This window comes from Pseudophryne corroboree, chromosome 3 (genome assembly GCF_028390025.1).
Source record: "Pseudophryne corroboree isolate aPseCor3 chromosome 3, aPseCor3.hap2, whole genome shotgun sequence".
Taxonomy (NCBI): domain Eukaryota; kingdom Metazoa; phylum Chordata; class Amphibia; order Anura; family Myobatrachidae; genus Pseudophryne; species Pseudophryne corroboree.
In genome coordinates, this window is record NC_086446.1 from 585904161 (window position 1) to 585924236 (window position 20076).

Here is a 20076-nt window from a genome sequence, read left to right on the forward strand (position 1 = left end):
GACAAACGGCTTCTGTTGGAGAAGGTCCTTGTGAAGAGGTAGAGGCCACGGGGCTTCTAGAAGCATCTCCAGTAGATCCGCACACCAGGCCCTTCTTGGCCAGTCCGGAGCAATGAGAATTGCTTGAACCTTTTCCCTTTTTATTCTTTTGAGAATCCTTGGGATTAATGGGAGTGGTGGAAACACGTACACCATCTGGTAGACCCATGGAGTCACCAGAGCATCCCCAGCCACCGCCTGTGGGTCCCTCGACCTGTAACAATACCGCTAGAGCTTCTTGTTGAGACGAGAGGCCATCATGTCGATTTGTGGAATTCACCCCCGCCGTGCCACGCACCCGAACAGGTGAAGGCCCCACTCTCCTGGGTGGAGGTTTTGTCTGCTGAGGAAGTCTGCTTCCCAGTTGTCTACTCCCGGAATGAAGAGTGCGGACAACGCCACAGCGTGTCTTTCTGCCCAGAGGAGAATCCTTGTTACCTCTGACATTGCTGCTCTGCTCTTCGTTCCGCCTTGTCGGTTTATGTACGTTACAGCTGTCACATTGTCCGACTGAACTTGAATGGCTTGATCTAGAAGAAGATGCGATGCCAGGGCGTTGTATATGGCCCTTAGTTCCAGAATGTTGATCAGAAAAATGGCTTCCTGACTTGACTATTTTCCTTAGAACTGTTCCCCTTGGGTGACTGCTCCCCAACCTCTGAGGCTTGCCTCTGTGGTTAGCAGAATCCAATTTTGAATCCCGAACCTTCGACCCTCGGTCAGGTGAGAAGTCTGAAGCCACCACAGAAGAGAAATCCTGGCTTTTGGGGACAGATGGACCCTCTGGTGCATGTGTAGATGCGATCCAGACCACTTGTCCAACAGATCCAGTTGGAAGGGCCTTGCATGGAACCTTCCGTACTGTAGCACCTGCGAATAGATGCACCGATATCCAGGTTGGTTTCAGAACATCCCGCACCATCGACTGGATCACCAATGCCTTTTCCAACGGAAGGAATACCTTCTGTGCCTCCGTATACAGTATCATCCCCAGGAATGGAAGCCTCTGTGCTGGTTCTAGATGAGATTTTGGTAGGTTCAGAATCCACTCATGATCCTGGAGTAGTCGGGTTGAGAGGGCAATGTTGTCTAACAACCTCTCCCTGGATGGTGCTTTATCAGCAGATCGTCCAGGTACGGAATTATGTTCACTCCCTGTTTGCGGAGGAGAAACATCATCTCTGCCATTACCTTGGTGAACACCCTCGGTGCCGTAGAGAGGCCAAATGGCAGGGCCTGGAACTGGTAGTGACAGTCCTGTAAGGCAAACCTTAGATAAGCCTGATGAGGCGGCCAAATCGGATTATGAAGGTACGCATCCTTGATATCCAGAGACACCAGGAATTCCCCCTCCTCAAGACCTGAGATCACCGCTCTCAGAGGTTCCATCTTGAACTTGAACACCCGTAAGTACGGGTTCAACGACTTGAGATTTACAATGGGCCTTACCTAACCGTCTGGTTTCGGTACTACAAACAGGTTGAAATAATAACCCTGGGTTTGCAGCTGAAGCAGAACTGGAACAATGACCTGAGTCTGTACCAGTTTTTGAATTGCTTCCTGTAAAGTCATACTTGCTTCTTGAGAAGCTGGTAAGCCTGATTTGAAGAATCTGTGAGGTGGGAGTTCCTGGAACTCCAGTCTGTAGCCCTGGGCTATAAGATCTGTGACCCAGGGATCCTGGCATGACGTGTCCCATATGTGACTGAAGAATCTTAAACGGGCTTCCACCTGCCTATCTTCCATGCAGTGCGATCCACCGTTATGCTGAAGGCTTAGAGGAAGCAGAACCGGGGTTCTGTTCCTGTGAACCTGCAGTTGCTGGTTTTCTGGGTTTACCTCTATTGCCTTTGAAACCCATAGAAGAACCTTTGGTTTTGTTTTTAAACTTCGCTGTCCGAAAGGACTGCAGAGTTGGAGCAGTGTAGGATTTTCTAGCCGGATGAGCTGCGGAAGGAAGGTATGTAGACTTACCCGCCGTAGCCTTGGATATCCACGTATCCAGTTAATCTCCAAAAAGGGCTTCACCTGTGAAAGGTAGGCTTTCCACGCCTTTCCTGGAATCTGCGTCCCCAGTCCACTGGTGCAGCCACAAGCCCCTGCGTGCTGACATTGCCATGGCAGTGGTGCGTGCATTGAGTAAACCAATTTCCTTTATGGCCTCCACCATAAAGTTAGCAGAAACCTGTATATGCTGTAGGAGTAAAATTATCTCCCCCCTGTATAAGAAATCTATCCCGTCAATTAGATTACCTGACCCTTTTGCAATGGCCCTAGAGATCCATGCAAAAGCTATAGTGTGCCTCTGGGCCACCCCCGCAGCTGTGTACAGAGATTTGAGAGTGGTCTCAATCTTGCAGTCTGCAGCATCCTTCAAGGAAGCTGCCCCAGGAACAGGTAAAACTATCTTACGTGACAGCCTAGAAACCGATGCATCAACTATTGGTGGGTTTTCCCATTTTTTCCTATCATTCTGAGGAAACGGGAAGGATGTGAGTAACTGTTTTGGGACCTGAAACTTCTTGTCAGGATTTACCCAAGTTGCTTCAAATAGGGAATTTAATTCCTTAGATGCAGGGAAAGTAGCTGAGGATTTCTTTTTCACATTAAAATAAGATTCCTCCTCGTCCTCTGACACCTTATCAGGAATGTGTAGGACATCTCTAATAGCTTCTATAAGGGCCTGTATACTCTGTGACAAAGCTGCATCCCCCCCTCCCGAGTTCACCTCCCCCTCCTCTGGGTCTGATACATCATCATCATCATCAGTATCAGCCTGCATGATTTGGGCCAGAGTACGCTTCTGTGGACAAATGGCAGGGGTCTGAGAGGCTGAAATGACCACTGAATCTCTATTCATCAGGTCATCAACAGATTGCCTTAAGTATTGCGTCTCCTTCTCATTTTGGGATAATTTATTTGAAATATTTGAAATCATCCCTTTTAATGAACCTAACCATACTGGTCCAGATCCACTAGCCTGAGAATGTGTACTATCCTGAGTACACAGCAGTGATCCCCCAGATTGAGAAAAACACTCTGCTGTGCATGATACACACTCCTTAGACATAGTAAATGTGAAAGAACACACACACACACACACACACACACACACACACACACACACACACACACACACACACACACACTGGAAATAGGTTAAAAACACATTTAACCCACACAGAGCCCTTCCAGGGAGACACAGAGTATAATGGAGCCAGCCACACAGCGCCCCTGTAGCTAAAGAACAAGTCGCAAACTAAGTATGCTTAATAGGGCTTAGTACACCAAATATTGCTCCCCCCCTGCTATGACCCCCTGGTACCGTTGAGGTGTTCTTGAGTCTTGTGGAGGAGCTGCGCTTCCCTGTCAATCTACCTGTGTATAGCTGCAGAGGGAAAATGGCGCTGGTGAGCTGCTGGATCTGCTCATAGTGAAGCCCCACCCCCTTAATGGCGCACGGCCTTCCCGGGTTTTTTATACTGGCTGAGGTAAATATTCTGTTCTACAGTGGGTTAAAACCCCTGTAGTGTACTGCCAGTGTGGGTATCATTAGTGGCTTCAGCTCGCCCCTCACAGCGGTCACACAGTGTCTCTGAAGCCTGGAGAGCAGCCTGCATGTCAGCGCTGCGCTCCTACCCTTGTGCCACCAGTACAGCCGGCGACCCGCTAACCGGGACGCCGGCCACCTACTCACCAGTCTTTTGACTTCTGGCTCTGTTAAGGAAGGCGGCATGCTGTGGGTCTGTACGCTCGCCGTGGTGGGGCTTGCGAATGGTTCCCTCAGGAGCTCAGTGTCCTGTCAGCGGGGAATGGGACCATCAACCCTATAGAAGGTTGGGCCGTTCTGCCCTCCCCCCCCCCCCCCCCCCACCCTCCTAAGTCCCATGAAGCAGGCAGTCTGGTGCCAATCAGACCTGCCTGAAAATAAAAAAAAAGCAGAAAACTCTTCAGGGCCTTCCCAAGCGTGACCGGCTCCACACTATCAAATTTTTAAAGTGCCCATGGCTCCTAGTGGACCCGTCTATACCCTATGGTACTAATATGGACCCCAGTATCCTCTAGGACGTAAGAGAAATCAAGGTGTCAAACTCATACCATACTACACCGTACCTATCGAACTAATGTACATGACAATGCAATATGCAGAATAATAAAGAGAACACAACATAATGTTCCTTACGGGACTGCTTTGGCAATTTAACCAATGTTCCTTTTACGGTTCGGCAATGAGAATTATCTCCTCCGCAAACCCCACACTTATCATCTTCTTTCATGGAGCCGATTTCCTTATCACATCCGATATGCTACAAAACAAAACACAGATTTCCCTGTTAAGACACATACAGGTTAGATGATGTTTCTTGTCACAGAATCAGTGTGCAGAGATCTGAGTGAAAGCTCTAGTGAAATGAAATATTCTGCATATCTACAAGGTTAGAGGCCCTTAGGGACAGGTCTCACAAATTCTCTGTACAGCACTGTGTAAAATGGTGGCACTATATAACAGGCAGTAATACATAAATACTATTGTTACAGATGTTGCTAACCTATTACTGCCATTAATTTGAACTAGTGATTACTAGACTAAAGATCAGTGTAGCTGCAGGTTGTGATATGGCAGAGATGTATGAAGCAGCGAGAAGAGTGAGAAGTGAGCCACTGGAGCAGTTGCCCATGGCATCCAATCAGCTTTGAGGTAATATTTATCAAGTGCATTCTTTAAAATTATAGGTAGCACCTGATTGGTTGCCATGAGCAACTTCTCCACTGGCTCATTTCTCCACTCTTTTCACTGCTTCATACATCTCCCCATGATTCAGTATCTACTCCTGATCTATATAATAAAAGCATAGCATACTTTGTTGTATACTTAGATTAGTAAGCACAGTATTCTTTGTATGTACATCCACATTTTTTATTTTCCTTGTATACAACAGTAGCAGTGTGGTTAAAAACTTACAATGAGGTAATCCCATCTGTTATGTTTATCAATTGGAACATACAGTACGATGAAAGAAAAGTACCTGGGGCACTTGGGGGTACATGTTGGTCTTCCTTAAATACTGAGCTGCTAGTAATTGGGTTTTTGTACAACCAGTGCTACAAATATAAGACCAGTGTGTAAAATAGTAATAACAGTATTTCTGGAAACAATTGCAGTTAGAATATAATGACAAACATGGCAAGGAAAAGTATTTATTTTAGTATTTATCAACAGCTGGAAACGTGTGAAGTCTGAGCAGCCGGTAACGCGCGAAGTCTGAGCAGCCGGAAACGCGTGAAGTCTGAGCAGCCAGAAATGCGTGAATTCTGAGCAACTGGTAATCCGTGAAGTCTGAGCAGACGGAAACACGTGAAGTCTGAGCAGACAGAAACATGTGAAGTCTGAGCAGCAGGAAACACGTGAAGTCTGAGCAGCCGGAAACGCGTGAAGTCTGAGCAGCAGGAAACACGTGAAGTCTGAGCAGCCAGAAACGCGTGAAGTCTGAGCAGTTAGAAATGTGTGAAGTGTGAGCAACCGGAAATGCATGAAGACTGAGTAGCCGAAAGCACGTGAAGTCTGAGCAGTTAGAAATGTGTGAAGTGTGAGCAACCGGAAATGCATGAAGACTGAGTAGCCGAAAGCACGTGAAGTCTGAGCAATTAGAAATGTGTGAAGTGTGAGCAACCGGAAATGCATGAAGACTGAGTAGCCGAAAGCACGTGAAGTCTGAGCAGTTAGAAATGTGTGAAGTGTGAGCAAAGGGAAATGCATGAAGACTGAGTAGCCGAAAGCACGTGAAGTCTGAGTAGCCGGAAACGCGTGAAGTCTGAGCAGTTAGAAATGTGTGAAGTGTGAGCAACCGGAAACGCATGAAGACTGAGTAGCCGAAAGCACGTGAAGTCTGAGCAGTTAGAAATGTGTGAAGTGTGAGCAACCGGAAATGCATGAAGACTGAGTAGCCGAAAGCACGTGAAGTCTGAGCAATTAGAAATGTGTGAAGTGTGAGCAACCGGAAATGCATGAAGTCTGAGTAGCCGAAAGCACGTGAAGTCTGAGCAGTTAGAAATGTGTGAAGTGTGAGCAAAGGGAAATGCATGAAGACTGAGTAGCCGAAAGCACGTGAAGTCTGAGTAGCCGGAAACACGTGAAGTCTGAGCAGTTAGAAATGTGTGAAGTGTGAGCAACCGGAAATGCATGAAGACTGAGTAGCCGAAAGCACGTGAAGTCTGAGTAGCCGGAAACGCGTGAAGTCTGAGCAGTTAGAAATGTGTGAAGTGTGAGCAACCGGAAATGCATGAAGACTGAGTAGCCGAAAGCACGTGAAGTCTGAGCAGTTAGAAATGTGTGAAGTGTGAGCAAAGGGAAATGCATGAAGACTGAGTAGCCGAAAGCACGTGAAGTCTGAGTAGCCGGAAACGCGTGAAGTCTGAGCAGTTAGAAATGTGTGAAGTGTGAGCAACCGGAAATGCATGAAGACTGAGTAGCCGAAAGCACGTGAAGTCTGAGCAGTTAGAAATGTGTGAAGTGTGAGCAAAGGGAAATGCATGAAGACTGAGTAGCCGAAAGCACGTGAAGTCTGAGTAGCCGGAAACGCGTGAAGTCTGAGCAGTTAGAAATGTGTGAAGTGTGAGCAACCGGAAACGCATGAAGACTGAGTAGCCGAAAGCACGTGAAGTCTGAGCAGTTAGAAATGTGTGAAGTGTGAGCAGCTGGAAACGCGGGAAGTCTGTGCAACCGGAAATGCATGGCATCTGAGCAGCAGCATTTCATTAAAGAATGACTGTTAGGTTTCTAGGTCTGAGTACTCACCACACAATCCCCTCTGGCGCAGACGCTATATGGGTCTTTATAGCTGCATCGGGTGCCATCATGTACCACCTGATTCATAAAAACCACATCTCCCATTTCCTTGGACTGACAAATGAGTTCACATTTCTGCGCATCTGTCATGAAAAAGAAGATTGCAGTGGGCATGAAACCAACAATGGGGGAATGCTATACATTCACATGTATTTACTATGGGGTCTATTTACTAAGCCTTGGATGGAGATAAAGTGGACGGAGATAAAGTACCGGCCAATCAGCTCCTACCTGTCATGTCACAGACTGGGTTTGAAAAATGATAGTTATGAGCTGGTTGGCTGGTACTTTATCTCCGTCCACTTTATCTTCATCCAAGGCTTAGTAAATAGACCCTATATCTCTTGTTGATGTGATGCCATACACATCAATGCAGATATGGTGCCCAGAACATTGAAAAATGAAATCTACTGCCTACCATAAATGAATCCTTCCAGTTGTACGGCCTATTTGCCCACAGACAATTGCATGTTGATAACTGTGGCCAAATTGGTTTGCCAGGATAGCTGGAAAGACTTGAAGCTACTAAACCCTAGCACATTGCTCAAAAATACCCATATTTTCTATTGTGTTCACAGAGCTATAACCTTCATAGGGGTTTATTTACTAAGCCTTGGGTGGAGATAAAGTGGCCGGAGATTAGAGATGAGCGGGTTCGGTTCCTCGGAATCCGAACCCCCCCGAACTTCACCCATTTTACACGGGTCCGAGGCATACTCGGATTCTCCCGTATTGCTCGGTTAACCCGAGCGCGCCAGAACGTCATCATCCCGCTGTCGGATTCTCGCGAGATTCGGATTCTATATAAGGAGCCGAGCGTTGCCGCCATTTTTCACTCATTGGAAATGATAGTGAGAGGACGTGGCTGGTGTCCTCTCACTTTGTTTCAGGGGGCTGCATATCTTTATTCTGGGGACCAGCAGTATTTTAGGAGGAGTACATTGCAGAGTTTTGCTGACCAGTGACCACCAGTATTATACGTTGTCTGCCTGAAAAACGCTCCATATCTGTGCTCAGTGTGCTGCATATATCTGTGCTCACACTGCTTTATTGTGGGGACTGGGGACCAGCAGTATTATATAGGAGGAGCACAGTGCAGAGTTTTGCTGATCAGTGACCACCAGTATTATACGTTCTCTGCCTGAAAAACGCTCCATATCTGTGCTCAGTGTGCTGCATATATCTGTGCTCACACTGCTTTATTGTGGGGACTGGGGACCAGCAGTATTATATAGGAAGAGTACAGTGCAGAGTTTTGCTGACCAGTGACCACCAGTATTATACGTTCTCTGCCTGAAAAATGCTCCATATCTGTGCTCAGTGTGCTGCATATATCTGTGCTCACACTGCTTTATTGTGGGGACTGGGGACCAGCAGTATTATATAGGAGGAGTACAGTGCAGAGTTTTGCTGACCAGTGACCACCAGTATTATACGTTGTCTGCCTGAAAAACGCTCCATATCTGTGCTCAGTGTGCTGCATATATCTGTGCTCACGCTGCTTTATTGTGGGGACTGGGGACCAGCAGTATTATATAGGAGGAGTACAGTGCAGAGTTTTGCTGACCAGTGACCACCAGTATTATACGTTCTCTGCCTGAAAAACGCTCCATATCTGTGCTCAGTGTGCTGCATATATCTGTGCTCACACTGCTTTATTGTGGGGACTGGGGACCAGCAGTATTATATAGGAGGAGTACAGTGCAGAGTTTTGCTGACCAGTGACCACCAGTATTATACGTTCTCTGCCTGAAAAACGCTCCATATCTGTGATCAGTGTGCTGCATATATCTGTGCTCACGCTGCTTTATTGTGGGGACTGGGGACCAGCAGTATTATATAGGAGGAGTACAGTGCAGAGTTTTGCTGACCAGTGACCACCAGTATACCAGGGACGTGCAGTCAGGGGAGGCAGGGGAGGCAGTGCCTCCCCTGTCATTAATGAGTCAAATAATACAAGGAAGATACTTATGACACAGATTCTGTGTCATAAGTATCTTCGTTATATTATTGTATTCATTGTGAGACATAAAAAGAGTTTAGGAGGCACTGATATCAGTGCCGCCTGTTGTGACTGGGAATGAGAATCAAGCGGGGGGCGGGGCCAAGCATGGGGCTGTAAAAGCCCATTGAAAAAACTCGTCAAAGCGGCACTAGTATAAGTGCCGCTTTGACAGGGGCAGATGTGATTGGACAGCGGATCCAGGGCTGGATCCGCTGGTCCAATCACCCATGATGCAGCATGCGTGCTCACCTCCCTCTCCTCCACGTCCTCCGTTACTCTGGCGGGTTCCACCTTCATGTGCGCCGTGCGGAGACTTCCTCCTTCCCCTCCTGTGTCACTCTGTCCCCCGGCCCGGTAACCTCGATCTTGAGGACCAGGCACTCGGTTTTTTAAAAAGGGTGTGTTCCCGGGGACGGGCTCCACTTGGATTGGCTGTAAGTTTAATGAATGATGTCTCCCTTGTCCGCTGCAGAGACATCATTCATTAAACCTGTAGCTGTCAGCTGGCTGAGGAGGACGTGGTGACCCCTCCCTCCCCTACCTCTAGTGGCAGTGTAGATTGCGGAGCCGGGGGGTGTGGCCTACAGCCCTGCAATATGCCGGGACCTCGAATTTGCAGGGGACGCGGCGGCATCTATAATGCTGCCGTGAGCTGGGGACCGGAGTCTTCCTGCATCTGCCGCCCAGAGTGGAGTACTGTCGACGGGACTCCGACGTGGATGAGGTGCTGCTGTGATCATGATGCCCGTTAGTGCAGACGTCCTGACTGCTCCTGCTGGTCTCCGGTGACGAGGTGGGCTGCATCCCGCTGTAACTCCCCTGCCTGTGCTCCATTCATACCGACTAGGAGCTGCTACAGACACTACAGCCGAGGTGGTGGTGAGTCCCTGGGGTCAGATAGTGTCGACACACTACATTACAGTTATACACACTCCTCTGCCCCCCACCCCCCAACAGAGGCCAGGGCTGCCTCCTCCTCCTTACCCCGAGTACTGTCTGCTGTACTTACTCCCTCTCTACCTCCAACACTGCCTGCCCTTACCCACTCTAATCAGCTTTTTCCTACCTCTCCCCCCACAATCAGTGTTGTGACCCAGAAACTGTGGAGTAGGACCCCAACTTTTTAACGTAATGGGTCCCTGGGACCCACACATTTTTTCGCTCGTCACAATCACTGCTCTCTCTTCCCGAAATCACATAGTTTTAAGAAATAGAACATCCAACAACCCTTTTCCCCGGCATCACCCACTGCTGTCACCCTCTTCCTGGTGTCACCTTCTTCCTGGCATCACCCACTGCTACCACCCTCTCCGTGGCGTCACCCACTGATGTCACCCCCTCCCTGGCGTCACCCTCTCCCTGGTATCACCCACTGCTGTCACCCTCTCTCTGGCGTCACCCTCCCCGTCACCCTCTCCCTGTTGTCACCCCCTCCCTGGCGTCACCCTCCCCATCACCCTCTCCCTGGCATCACCCACTGCTGCCACCCTCTCCCTGGTGACCCTCTCCCTGGTGTCATGCTTTTCCTGTCATCCTCTCCCTGGTGTCACCCACTCCCTGTCACCCACTGCTGTCACCCTCTCTCTGGCGTCACCCTCTACCTGTCACCCACTGCTGTCATCCTCTCTCTGGCGTCACCCTCTACCTGTCACCCACTGCTGTCACCCTCTCTCTGGCGTCACCCTCTACCTGTCACCCACTGCTGTCATCCTCTCTCTGGCGTCACCCTCTACCTGTCACCCACTGCTGTCACCCTCTCTCTGGCGTCACCCACTGCTGTCACCCTCTCTCTGGCGTCACCCTCTAACTGTCACCCACTGCTGTCATCCTATCTCTGGCGTCACCCTCTACCTGTCACCCACTGCTGTCACCCTCTCTCTGGCGTCACCCACTGCTGTCACCCTCTCTCTGGCGTCACCCTCTACCGGTCACCCACTGCTGGCTATTTTGTTGTCCAGGACTTTCATTAACTTAATAGCGCCGCATCCACGGTGCTATTAAGTTAATGGAAGCCCTGGCCAACAAAATTGCATTCATGTCCTCCACCCACTCCCTTCTCAGTCCCAAACACTAATTATTATTTTTTTTTCTATGAAAATGTACAATATATCACAAGTATAATGAGCAGGCTGGCAGCTGGCATTGGCGGCAGCGGCGGTAGGGGTCATCAGCAGGATTCGACAGACATTATGGCTGCAGTGCCTCACCAGCCACTGACCTCACCGCACGCCACTGCAGTATACGTTGTCTGCCTGAAAAACGCTCCATATCTGTGCTCAGTGTGCTGCATGTATCTGTGCTCACACTGCTTTATTGTGGGGACTGGGTACCAGCAGTATTATATAGGAGGAGTACAGTGCAGAGTTTTGCTGACCAGTGACCACCAGTATTATACGTTCTCTGCCTGAAAAACGCTCCATATCTGTGCTGCATTGTAGTATATAGTAGGAGTACAGTGCATAATTTTGCTGACCACCAGTATATAATATATAGGAGTACGGTACAGAAGGCCACTGCTCTACCTACCTCTGTGTCGTCAAGTATACTATCCATCCATACCTGTGGTGCATTTAAGTTTTGCACAGTTTGCTGACCACCAGTATATAATATATAGCAGTACGGTACAGTAGGCCACTGCTCTACCTACCTCTGTGTCGTCAAGTATACTATCCATCCATACCTGTGGTGCATTTAAGTTTTGCTCAGTTTGCTGACCACCAGTATATAATATATAGCAGTACGGTACAGTAGGCCACTGCTCTACCTACCTCTGTGTCGTCAAGTATACTATCCATCCATACCTGTGGTGCATTTAAGTTTTGCACAGTTTGCTGACCACCAGTATATAATATATAGCAGTATGGTACAGTAGGCCACTGCTCTACCTACCTCTGTGTCGTCAAGTATACTATCCATCCATACCTGTGGTGCATTTAAGTTTTGCACAGTTTGCTGACCACCAGTATATAATATATAGCATTACGGTACAGTAGGCCACTGCTCTACCTACCTCTGTGTCGTCAAGTATACTATCCATCCATACCTGTGGTGCATTTCAGTTGTGCGCAGTATATATAGTAGTAGACCATTGCTATTGATACTGGCATATAATTCCACACATTAAAAAATGGAGAACAAAAATGTGGAGGGTAAAATAGGGAAAGATCAAGATCCACTTCCACCTCGTGCTGAAGCTGCTGCCACTAGTCATGGCCGAGACGATGAAATGCCATCAACGTCGTCTGCCAAGGCCGATGCCCAATGTCATAGTAGAGAGCATGTAAAATCCAAAAAACAAAAGTTCAGTAAAATGACCCAAAAATCAAAATTAAAAGCGTCTGAGGAGAAGCGTAAACTTGCCAATGTGCCATTTACGACACGGAGTGGCAAGGAACGACTGAGGCCCTGGCCTATGTTCATGGCTAGTGGTTCAGCTTCACATGAGGATGGAAGCACTCATCCTCTCGCTAGAAAACTGCAGTGCACCTAGATGGGTCAGGTGTTTGTGTCGGCCACTTGGGTCGCTTAGCTTAGTCATCCAGCGACCTCGGTGCAAATTTTAGGATTAAAAATAATATTGTGAGGTGTGAGGTGTTCAGAATAGACTGAAAATGAGTGGAAATTATGGTTATTGAGGTTAATAATACTATGGGATCAAAATGACCCCCAAATTCTATGATTTAAGCTGTTTTAATCCAAAACACTCGGCTGGCAAGCAGAGAAAGGGGGCATACTGTGACATGCCCCCATAAGACGTGGCCATGTTTGTGCAAAGGGATGTCTGGGATGACTAGCAGAACCAGTACATATGTATAGCGATACTGAAGTAGAACCATGCTGTGAATGAAGGGGGAAGAAACCCACCAAAAGGTTATGGCTGGACACTAGTTAGGAAGCTGGGATTATCCTAATATAGACAGAAGCTTTAAAAGTGAACTTTCAAACTGTCTCACCATCATGATGCTCATACGGAAGCCAGGTGTGCTTGACATTCTGGTGAGTGTAGTAGGAGTTACGTTGTGTGCATTGCTGAGCACGGAAGTCTTCAAATAGCCCTCTACATTCTTCAGTGTTACACATCTGATACTCATAGGTGGCACCGGGGCAGTCACGGCCTCCATACACTGGTCTGCAGAACACATTAAACAAGGTGCACTTATAAGGGTCCAGAGTCATGGCAATATTGTCTTTACATCTGCATACTCAGCAAACACAATAATAAGTAATCTATATCTATAAAAATGGGCGTGTGTGTGTGTGTGTGTGTGTGTGTGTGTGTGTGTGTGTGTGTGTGTGTGTGTGTGTGTTCCAGCATAACTCTGGAATGCCGGGAGCAATTTACACCAAACCTGGTACACATATGCCCTACAATGTGGAAATAAATACTGTTGGGGTAAGATACCCCTAGGGGTGGGAGTGGAAAGGGGGTGACATGTAAAAATGCATAGTTTTCAGGCATAACTCTGGAATACCTAAAGCAATTTACACCAAACTTGGTACACATATGTTTTACAATCTGGGAAAATATTCTGTGTGGGTAAGATACCCCTAACACCCCTAGGGGTGGGGGTGGGAAGGGGGTGAAATGTAAAAATCTTTCTTTACATTTTTTTTGGCTTACAAAGATAATGGTGACGCATTTTGTGGTTGCACGGCAAGAGACTACGCATGTAAGGGTACAAGCCTGAATCCTCCTGTGGATCAGAAGTCCCTAAACCAGTGAGATCTGGGTGAATTACTATATTTATTGTGCGGCTTGTTCTAATAAGAGTTATTGCTGGGAACTATATTTTACAACTAGCCCCATGATACTACACTCAAAATACAGATGACTCCATATATCATTGCTGTAAGCTCCGCTTGTCTGAGGTATACAGAGTATCAGTTTCATCACCTGCTTGGCTCCTGGACTTTGAAAATTTTATAATATCTGCCTTTGTTACATTTATCATGTTTTATTAGTATAAGGATACGTTTGTTTTCTGTTAATCAGTACTATTTGTTCTGCCAATGTAACATTGCGGAAGCGAACTATCAGTTTTATTACCCATCTTATAAACAGATTCATTCACATTGTTCATTGCTGTTGGGATCCCTCAGCTTTATGGACTGCAAATGTATTTATTGACAGGTATAACATGAGACAATTTTATATTTAAATGATTTATTATGGTAGAATAGTAAAGCATTCACTGATTTATGTGATTTTATTTATATTGCTTTACTAGGAGATGTCATGTTTTTTAGAAAGTCTTACTATATATTTGAAATTAGAGATATTACTATCACTTTCAAATTAATATTACTATCACTCTCAGCACTATGTATTTATTCTATTTATTAAGATTTATCATTAAAAGCATCTAGCAGCTTCCATTTGTAGAGCAGATTTGGACATCTATAATATAATGCAATAATATATGCCATTGTCCATTTAGCACAGACTCAGTAGATAGCTTCAGGGAGGTCCCGTCCTCTCCATCCCGACTATTCTCACTGACTGCCTGCTAGACATAGCCTCATTTCCTCCAAAGTCTGCTCCTGTTGACAATGCACCCCTCCTGCCTCGTGGGAACTCAGCTATTGCCACCGCCACCCTAAATTGCAGGAACTACCAATCCCCCCAGTAGGGATTGGAACTGAAAGATGTTTCATCTGAACTATCGAGGATCCATCTGTACCGGAGTCTGCCGGTTAACCCTGCAATGGTGAGGATCCAATGTTTCCCTACCATCAATTGTTTTGTTCTGATGGTGGAAAGACTAATTCTGATTGGCTCCTGCAGCCCATCTACTGCAGCAGACAATCTTTTTCCATCAATCAGCAAGCAGACAGGCTGCATGGACAAAGGGCAGTCTCGGCAGACCCCCTGAGCCTGTGACATGACATTGCTTGTGTCCTGTGGCGTCTTAACAGCATTGTAGGCCCTGGGTAAAGTCGAAAGCTGGCTACACCACTCGTTGGCACTCCCCCTGACACCCAAAACCGCAACACTTATCCTGATTTCAGTTAGATCTCTTGCACCATAAATAGGGCTGGTGCAACTGCACAGTGATAGTGGTGACAACTACTTTTACAAGTGGACGGATGGGGGTAGTACAGCCGCATACAGGCAAATATCAGCATTTATTTATGCGCACACACTGTGACTGACTTGCGAGCAATTCTGAATAGGCACAACGTCAAACCAACAGGCACTTTAATGTTTGGATATCCAGATTATCAAGTTTAATGGTACCTGCTTCTAGTGTACTGTATGTTGTAACCTATTATCAGACATGATGATGTTTGCATTTTTCAAGTGCCATATATATGGATTTTTAAAAATGATTTAATACACTTTTGAGATGAAGAGTCTCTATTGCGTTAAGATCTGAGAGGCCAGGCAGTATAGTGTGTATGTGACTAACACTTAACATTAGATTGTTACATTTGGTTTACTTTGAACTAGTTCTGCTCTCCAGCATATGGGCAACAACGGGTATCAGCTGCCTTATTGGCACACCTGCATATGAGGCTAAAACTAATAAAAAAGCAAAAACAAATGTAACAAACTGGTGCCAAATGTAACTTATATGTTTACTATACTGTCTAGAGCTGTGTTTCTCAATTCCTATCCTAATGGGCCCTACACATTTAAAGATCCGCCGCCGAGCTGCCCGACGGCAGATATGGCCGACGAGGGACCCGGCGGCGCGGGGGGGGGGGGCAGTGACGGGGGGAGTGAAATTACTTCACTTTCCCTGTCACATGGCTCCATAGAAGTGCAGGCAAATATGGACGAGATCGTCCATATTGTCCTGCATGCACAGCCGACGGGCCACCAGCGATGAACGAGCGTGGGGCCGCGCATCGTTCATCGCTGGTGCCTCCACACTCAAAGATATGAATGGTATCTCGTTCATTAATGAACAAGATCGTTCATATCTTTGAGTGATATCGCCCAGTGTGTAGGGCCTATTAGGGTCTAACACAAGGGCCTGTTTCCTATATGTCCAAGCTGGTTCATAGGTGTTTTCATTACTGACTGACACATTTTGAGAGATCCACAGGTGGCCCTAATTGTTTCGATTGCAATTCTGCGAGAAGACCTGGAAAACATGTACTGTTAGCAGTAAATGAGAATCAGATTTCAGAAACACTGATCTCTAGCATACAGTAGGTTCTCAAACTCAGGCCTCAGGACCCTGAACAATTTGTGTTTTCCAGGTCTCCTCATAGAATTACAAGTGAAACAATTAGCTCTACTGGGTGTGGATCATTGGGCCAAGCAGAATTAGGTTGATAGTCAACAGCGCAACATACAACAGGTCGACAGGGTCAATAGGTCAACATGTAAAAGGTAGACAGTACAAAAGGTCGCCAGGTACAAAAGGTTGGCATGGAACTACTTGACACAAAAAATGTCGACACAAGTTGTGTGTTTTTTTTACATTTTGTATGTTAATGTGTCCCCAGTTAGTGTACCGCTTTGCTCACCACACTTCAAGCAGGTTTCTATTCACAATCATACGCCACATGGATGGAGAATGATAAAAAAAAATTGTGTTGACCATATGTGTGTCAGCCATTGTCATATTGAGTATTTGAACCTGTAGACCTTTTGTACCAGTCAACCTTAAGCTCTGTCAACATTTTACATGTCAACCTTTTCGGCCATGTCAACCTTTTGTACCTGTCGACCTAATGTATGTCGACCATGTGGAGTCGAGCCGCTGACTGACGATCTAATTACTGTTGACCTATCATCCGGATCCCAACTCTACCTTGGATCTTTTAAAATGTGACAAGTGTCAGTGAGTAATACACCTGTGGATCTGCTAGATGACCTGGAAAATGTGAGCTGCTTGGGTCCTGAGGATTAAGCTTGAGAACCTATGATCTAGAGTACTTATCCCTATTATTTATGACTATATAAGGCTGTTTGGAACAGGCTATTTCTTCATCAGGCATTTAGTAGGGAATTCACTTGTTAATCCCGCCGGCAGACACTAGATGGCGCCCAATGGAGCAATTCAATTGTTTTTCTGTTTGGGCATGAAGAGCTGTCAGTGCTGCCATTTCCGCTCGCAGCACCTGGAGGTGGCAAAACCTGTTTGGGTGCCCAAACTGCACTTTTCAAGTCACTCCCGGCACTTCAGGTTAAGCTGTTTTTCGTGGCTAAACCTGGTATCAGGGCCGGTTCTAGACCTTGTGGCGCCCAGGGCAAAAGTTTCCTTCAGCGCCTCTACCCATCCCCCCCCCCCCCCCCCGAACGGTGATACAGGTGTAGTGCGTGCCACAGGCTTGCATTAAAATGGGGGCGTGGCTTCATGGGAAAGGGGCGTGGTCAGTTTTGCTCCCTGTAGTTTTACCCCCTGTACAGCTGTGCCCCCTGTAGAAGCTGTGCCCCCTGCAGTAGTCGTGCCCCCTGCAGCTGTTGTGCCCCCTGCAGTAGTTGTTCCCCCTGCAGTAGTTGTGCCCCTGCAGCTGTTGTACCCCCTGCAGCTGTGCCCCCATTAGTTGTGGTCCCAGTAGTTGTGCTCCCCTTAGTGTGCCCACCAGTAGCTGTGCCCCTAATAAAAAAATAAAAAATACTTACCAGCCCCGTTCCTGCTTCCCGACCACTGCACTCAGTCTCCGCCGCCGGTGCCGCTCCTCTGATCTATGGGAGAGACGTCATGACGTCTCTCCCATAGCGCCGCACAGAAAGGTCCTCTCCGCGAAGGGAAACTAGACGCTACCCTCCCCATAGAATCTGTATTCACTGTTCTCATTTTACAGTGGCTGGGGATGTATGATGACTGGTGATAACATAAACATTTGTATCACTAATGTATACGCTTGTTACATCATTCAGTGGCATTTTTCTTTTTGTCCTTTGTTAACTTCTTCATTCATATTCAGTGGTTGATTTAAAATTCACTTATGTTCTGGGCACTCTTGAGCACAAGTTTGTTCAGGGCTCAATTGTCTTACAGACTAAGCACTAAATCTCGTGATGACGTACAGTAGAATAAATGAGAAGGGTTACGAGAAGAAGAAAAAAAAACATCAGAGAAAGTAGAAGCAGTTGAAACAGCAAATGATGGCTTTCAGCTATATTAACATTTGCCTTTCAATAAATCCAAACTTCTGAAAATTTATTGTTTTGCTATATGGCTTGTGCCAAGTCTCTGTTTATGTAATCCGAAAATACGGTGGAGAAAGAACAAAAAGATCATACAGATGTGGCTGCGAAGAGAAGAAAGATCCACCAGAAGCATAACGTGCTTACATTTCGCAGAGCTGGAATTTGAAGGATTGCTCAAAAGTGTTGAGCACAGAAGCTCTGGTTTTTCAACTTCCACATATGAATGGTTTTGCTATAGCACCTGCTGATTAATACGGTCTCTTCCTAAGTTAAATGTCAACACTTTTCTCATGTCTAAACTTTGTGCCTCTTTTGGTGACTTAATGTTCAAGTCTGGAAATCTTGGCACAGTGACATAACAAAACAAGGACTTGATTATAATGTGCAGATGCCCTTGGTATGATTCGAGACAAATGTTACCCCTAGAAGAAACACACAGCATCTTACCATCCAATGCACAAATAAACATATGCTGAAAGCAAAGCAATACATCACTTTGTGGGCCGCTACTGCTTCGGTCTGATGTCAAAAGGGGAACAATCAGCTATACATGCTATTTATATCCCCCCCCCCCCCCCCCACCTCCAGACTCATACATGTAAAATGGTTTGGGTCCATCCTTCTTGAGCTTCAGTACCCAGATTTCTATATTCTATGGGAAATATATATTTACATGCCAGTATAAAGGTATGGTGCAGGGAGCCAATGCTGAGCGGGTATGACATATATTAGTTTATTCCTTTATATGAGTTTATTCCTCATGAATAATATAAGAAAACTTTAAAAAAACTGTATCAGAAACTCTTTTTGTTTTGTTACCTGCCTATAGACAGAATTCTTCTTTATTTCTCACAAAAGTTGTCACATCACATTTGTTTAGCAAACAAAGCATCACTGACCACGAGCTCAGCCCAAACCAGCCCTCTCTGTCATCCGGCCACTAACTGGCGTCAGTAGACCCACCCACTGGTTCCCACAAACCTTTATACCTTCACACAACTAATTAGTCACACCCATGTAGTGTAGCTCTATTACCTTTGCTGTCGCAAGTAGCAGGATTCTTAACTCTACCTGTGTACGTCCTGTTCTGTGCATCAGAACAGGGCAAAGTACCCTCTTTGCCACAGCTGTTATAAACATCAACAATAATACACAGATCTACGGGGGTGGTTTAACAAAGAGGAAAGCTTGTTTTCAGTCTCTGTGCATCCCTCCTCCTCCCACCCCCCCTCCCCTTCCTCAGCTTGTGCATGCCCTGAGTAGACTCTGGCACTGTGCTAGAGTCTACTAGGCATGCGCTGATCTCTGGAAAAATAGCACTGACGTTATTTTCCTGATGATTTCAGTAGATTTTCTGAAAATGGCACCCATTTCTGTGGCACAGATGGAGAGGTAAGTACCGTTAATTGGGTCAGGGTGTGCAATGTGGGCCCTTGTGCACCGCATATCCTGCTGCGATTATAGATATCCCCATGCAGCTGTACATTTTTCATTTAGCTGACAATGGAGACAAATTCAGAAACATAAACACTAACGGAACATGAATATGACTGTGTATATTATCTGCACAACAATATCCAATGTGATGACTGTAGGCTTCAACAGAGCAAGGTTACTGTCGACAACAGGATCTGTTCCATGCACCAGAATAAATGACCACAAGAAGTAAATGCATTACTGTATATACTCACGGTGGGTTACTGCACTGCCTGCTACGGGAACGCACCCCTCCTCCACAAGTCCGAGAACAGGATGAAAATCTTGACCAGGAGCTCCATCCTCCATCCTGACTGTAAATCTGCTCTGGTGTCTTCCAAATGCAGTGGCCTTTAAAGCACCACTAAAAATAGTATAGAAAACACTGCCAACAATAAATATTTCATGATTTTACCTAAAAAAGTTTTGTATTTGCATTTGATTCTGAGTTGTACACAGAAGTGTCTATTGGCAGTCGCCCATCTGCAACTTTGTGCAAATGCCGCAACAATCACTGAGACACCCACTTTTAGTGTCTGTGCACACTGTAATACCGAATGGTGCCACGTTATGCACCACCACTGGTGGCACCATGAA

At 46.4% G+C, this 20076-nt stretch overlaps 1 protein-coding gene across 4 annotated transcripts in view; it reads right to left on the bottom strand.

Moving 5' to 3' along the window:
* Positions 1 to 20076, bottom strand: part of ADAMTS14 (ADAM metallopeptidase with thrombospondin type 1 motif 14) — a 363846-nt gene that overhangs the window by 142849 nt on the left and 200921 nt on the right. For all 4 annotated transcript variants that reach the window (XM_063961436.1, XM_063961435.1, XM_063961437.1 and 1 more), the window contains exons 11-14: positions 19695 to 19843; positions 12845 to 13020; positions 6836 to 6969; positions 4223 to 4346 (exon numbers count right to left, since the gene is read on the bottom strand). In XM_063961436.1, the coding sequence (XP_063817506.1) occupies positions 4223 to 4346; positions 6836 to 6969; positions 12845 to 13020; positions 19695 to 19843 (583 nt within the window). The remainder of the gene's footprint in view (positions 1 to 4222; positions 4347 to 6835; positions 6970 to 12844; positions 13021 to 19694; positions 19844 to 20076) is intronic.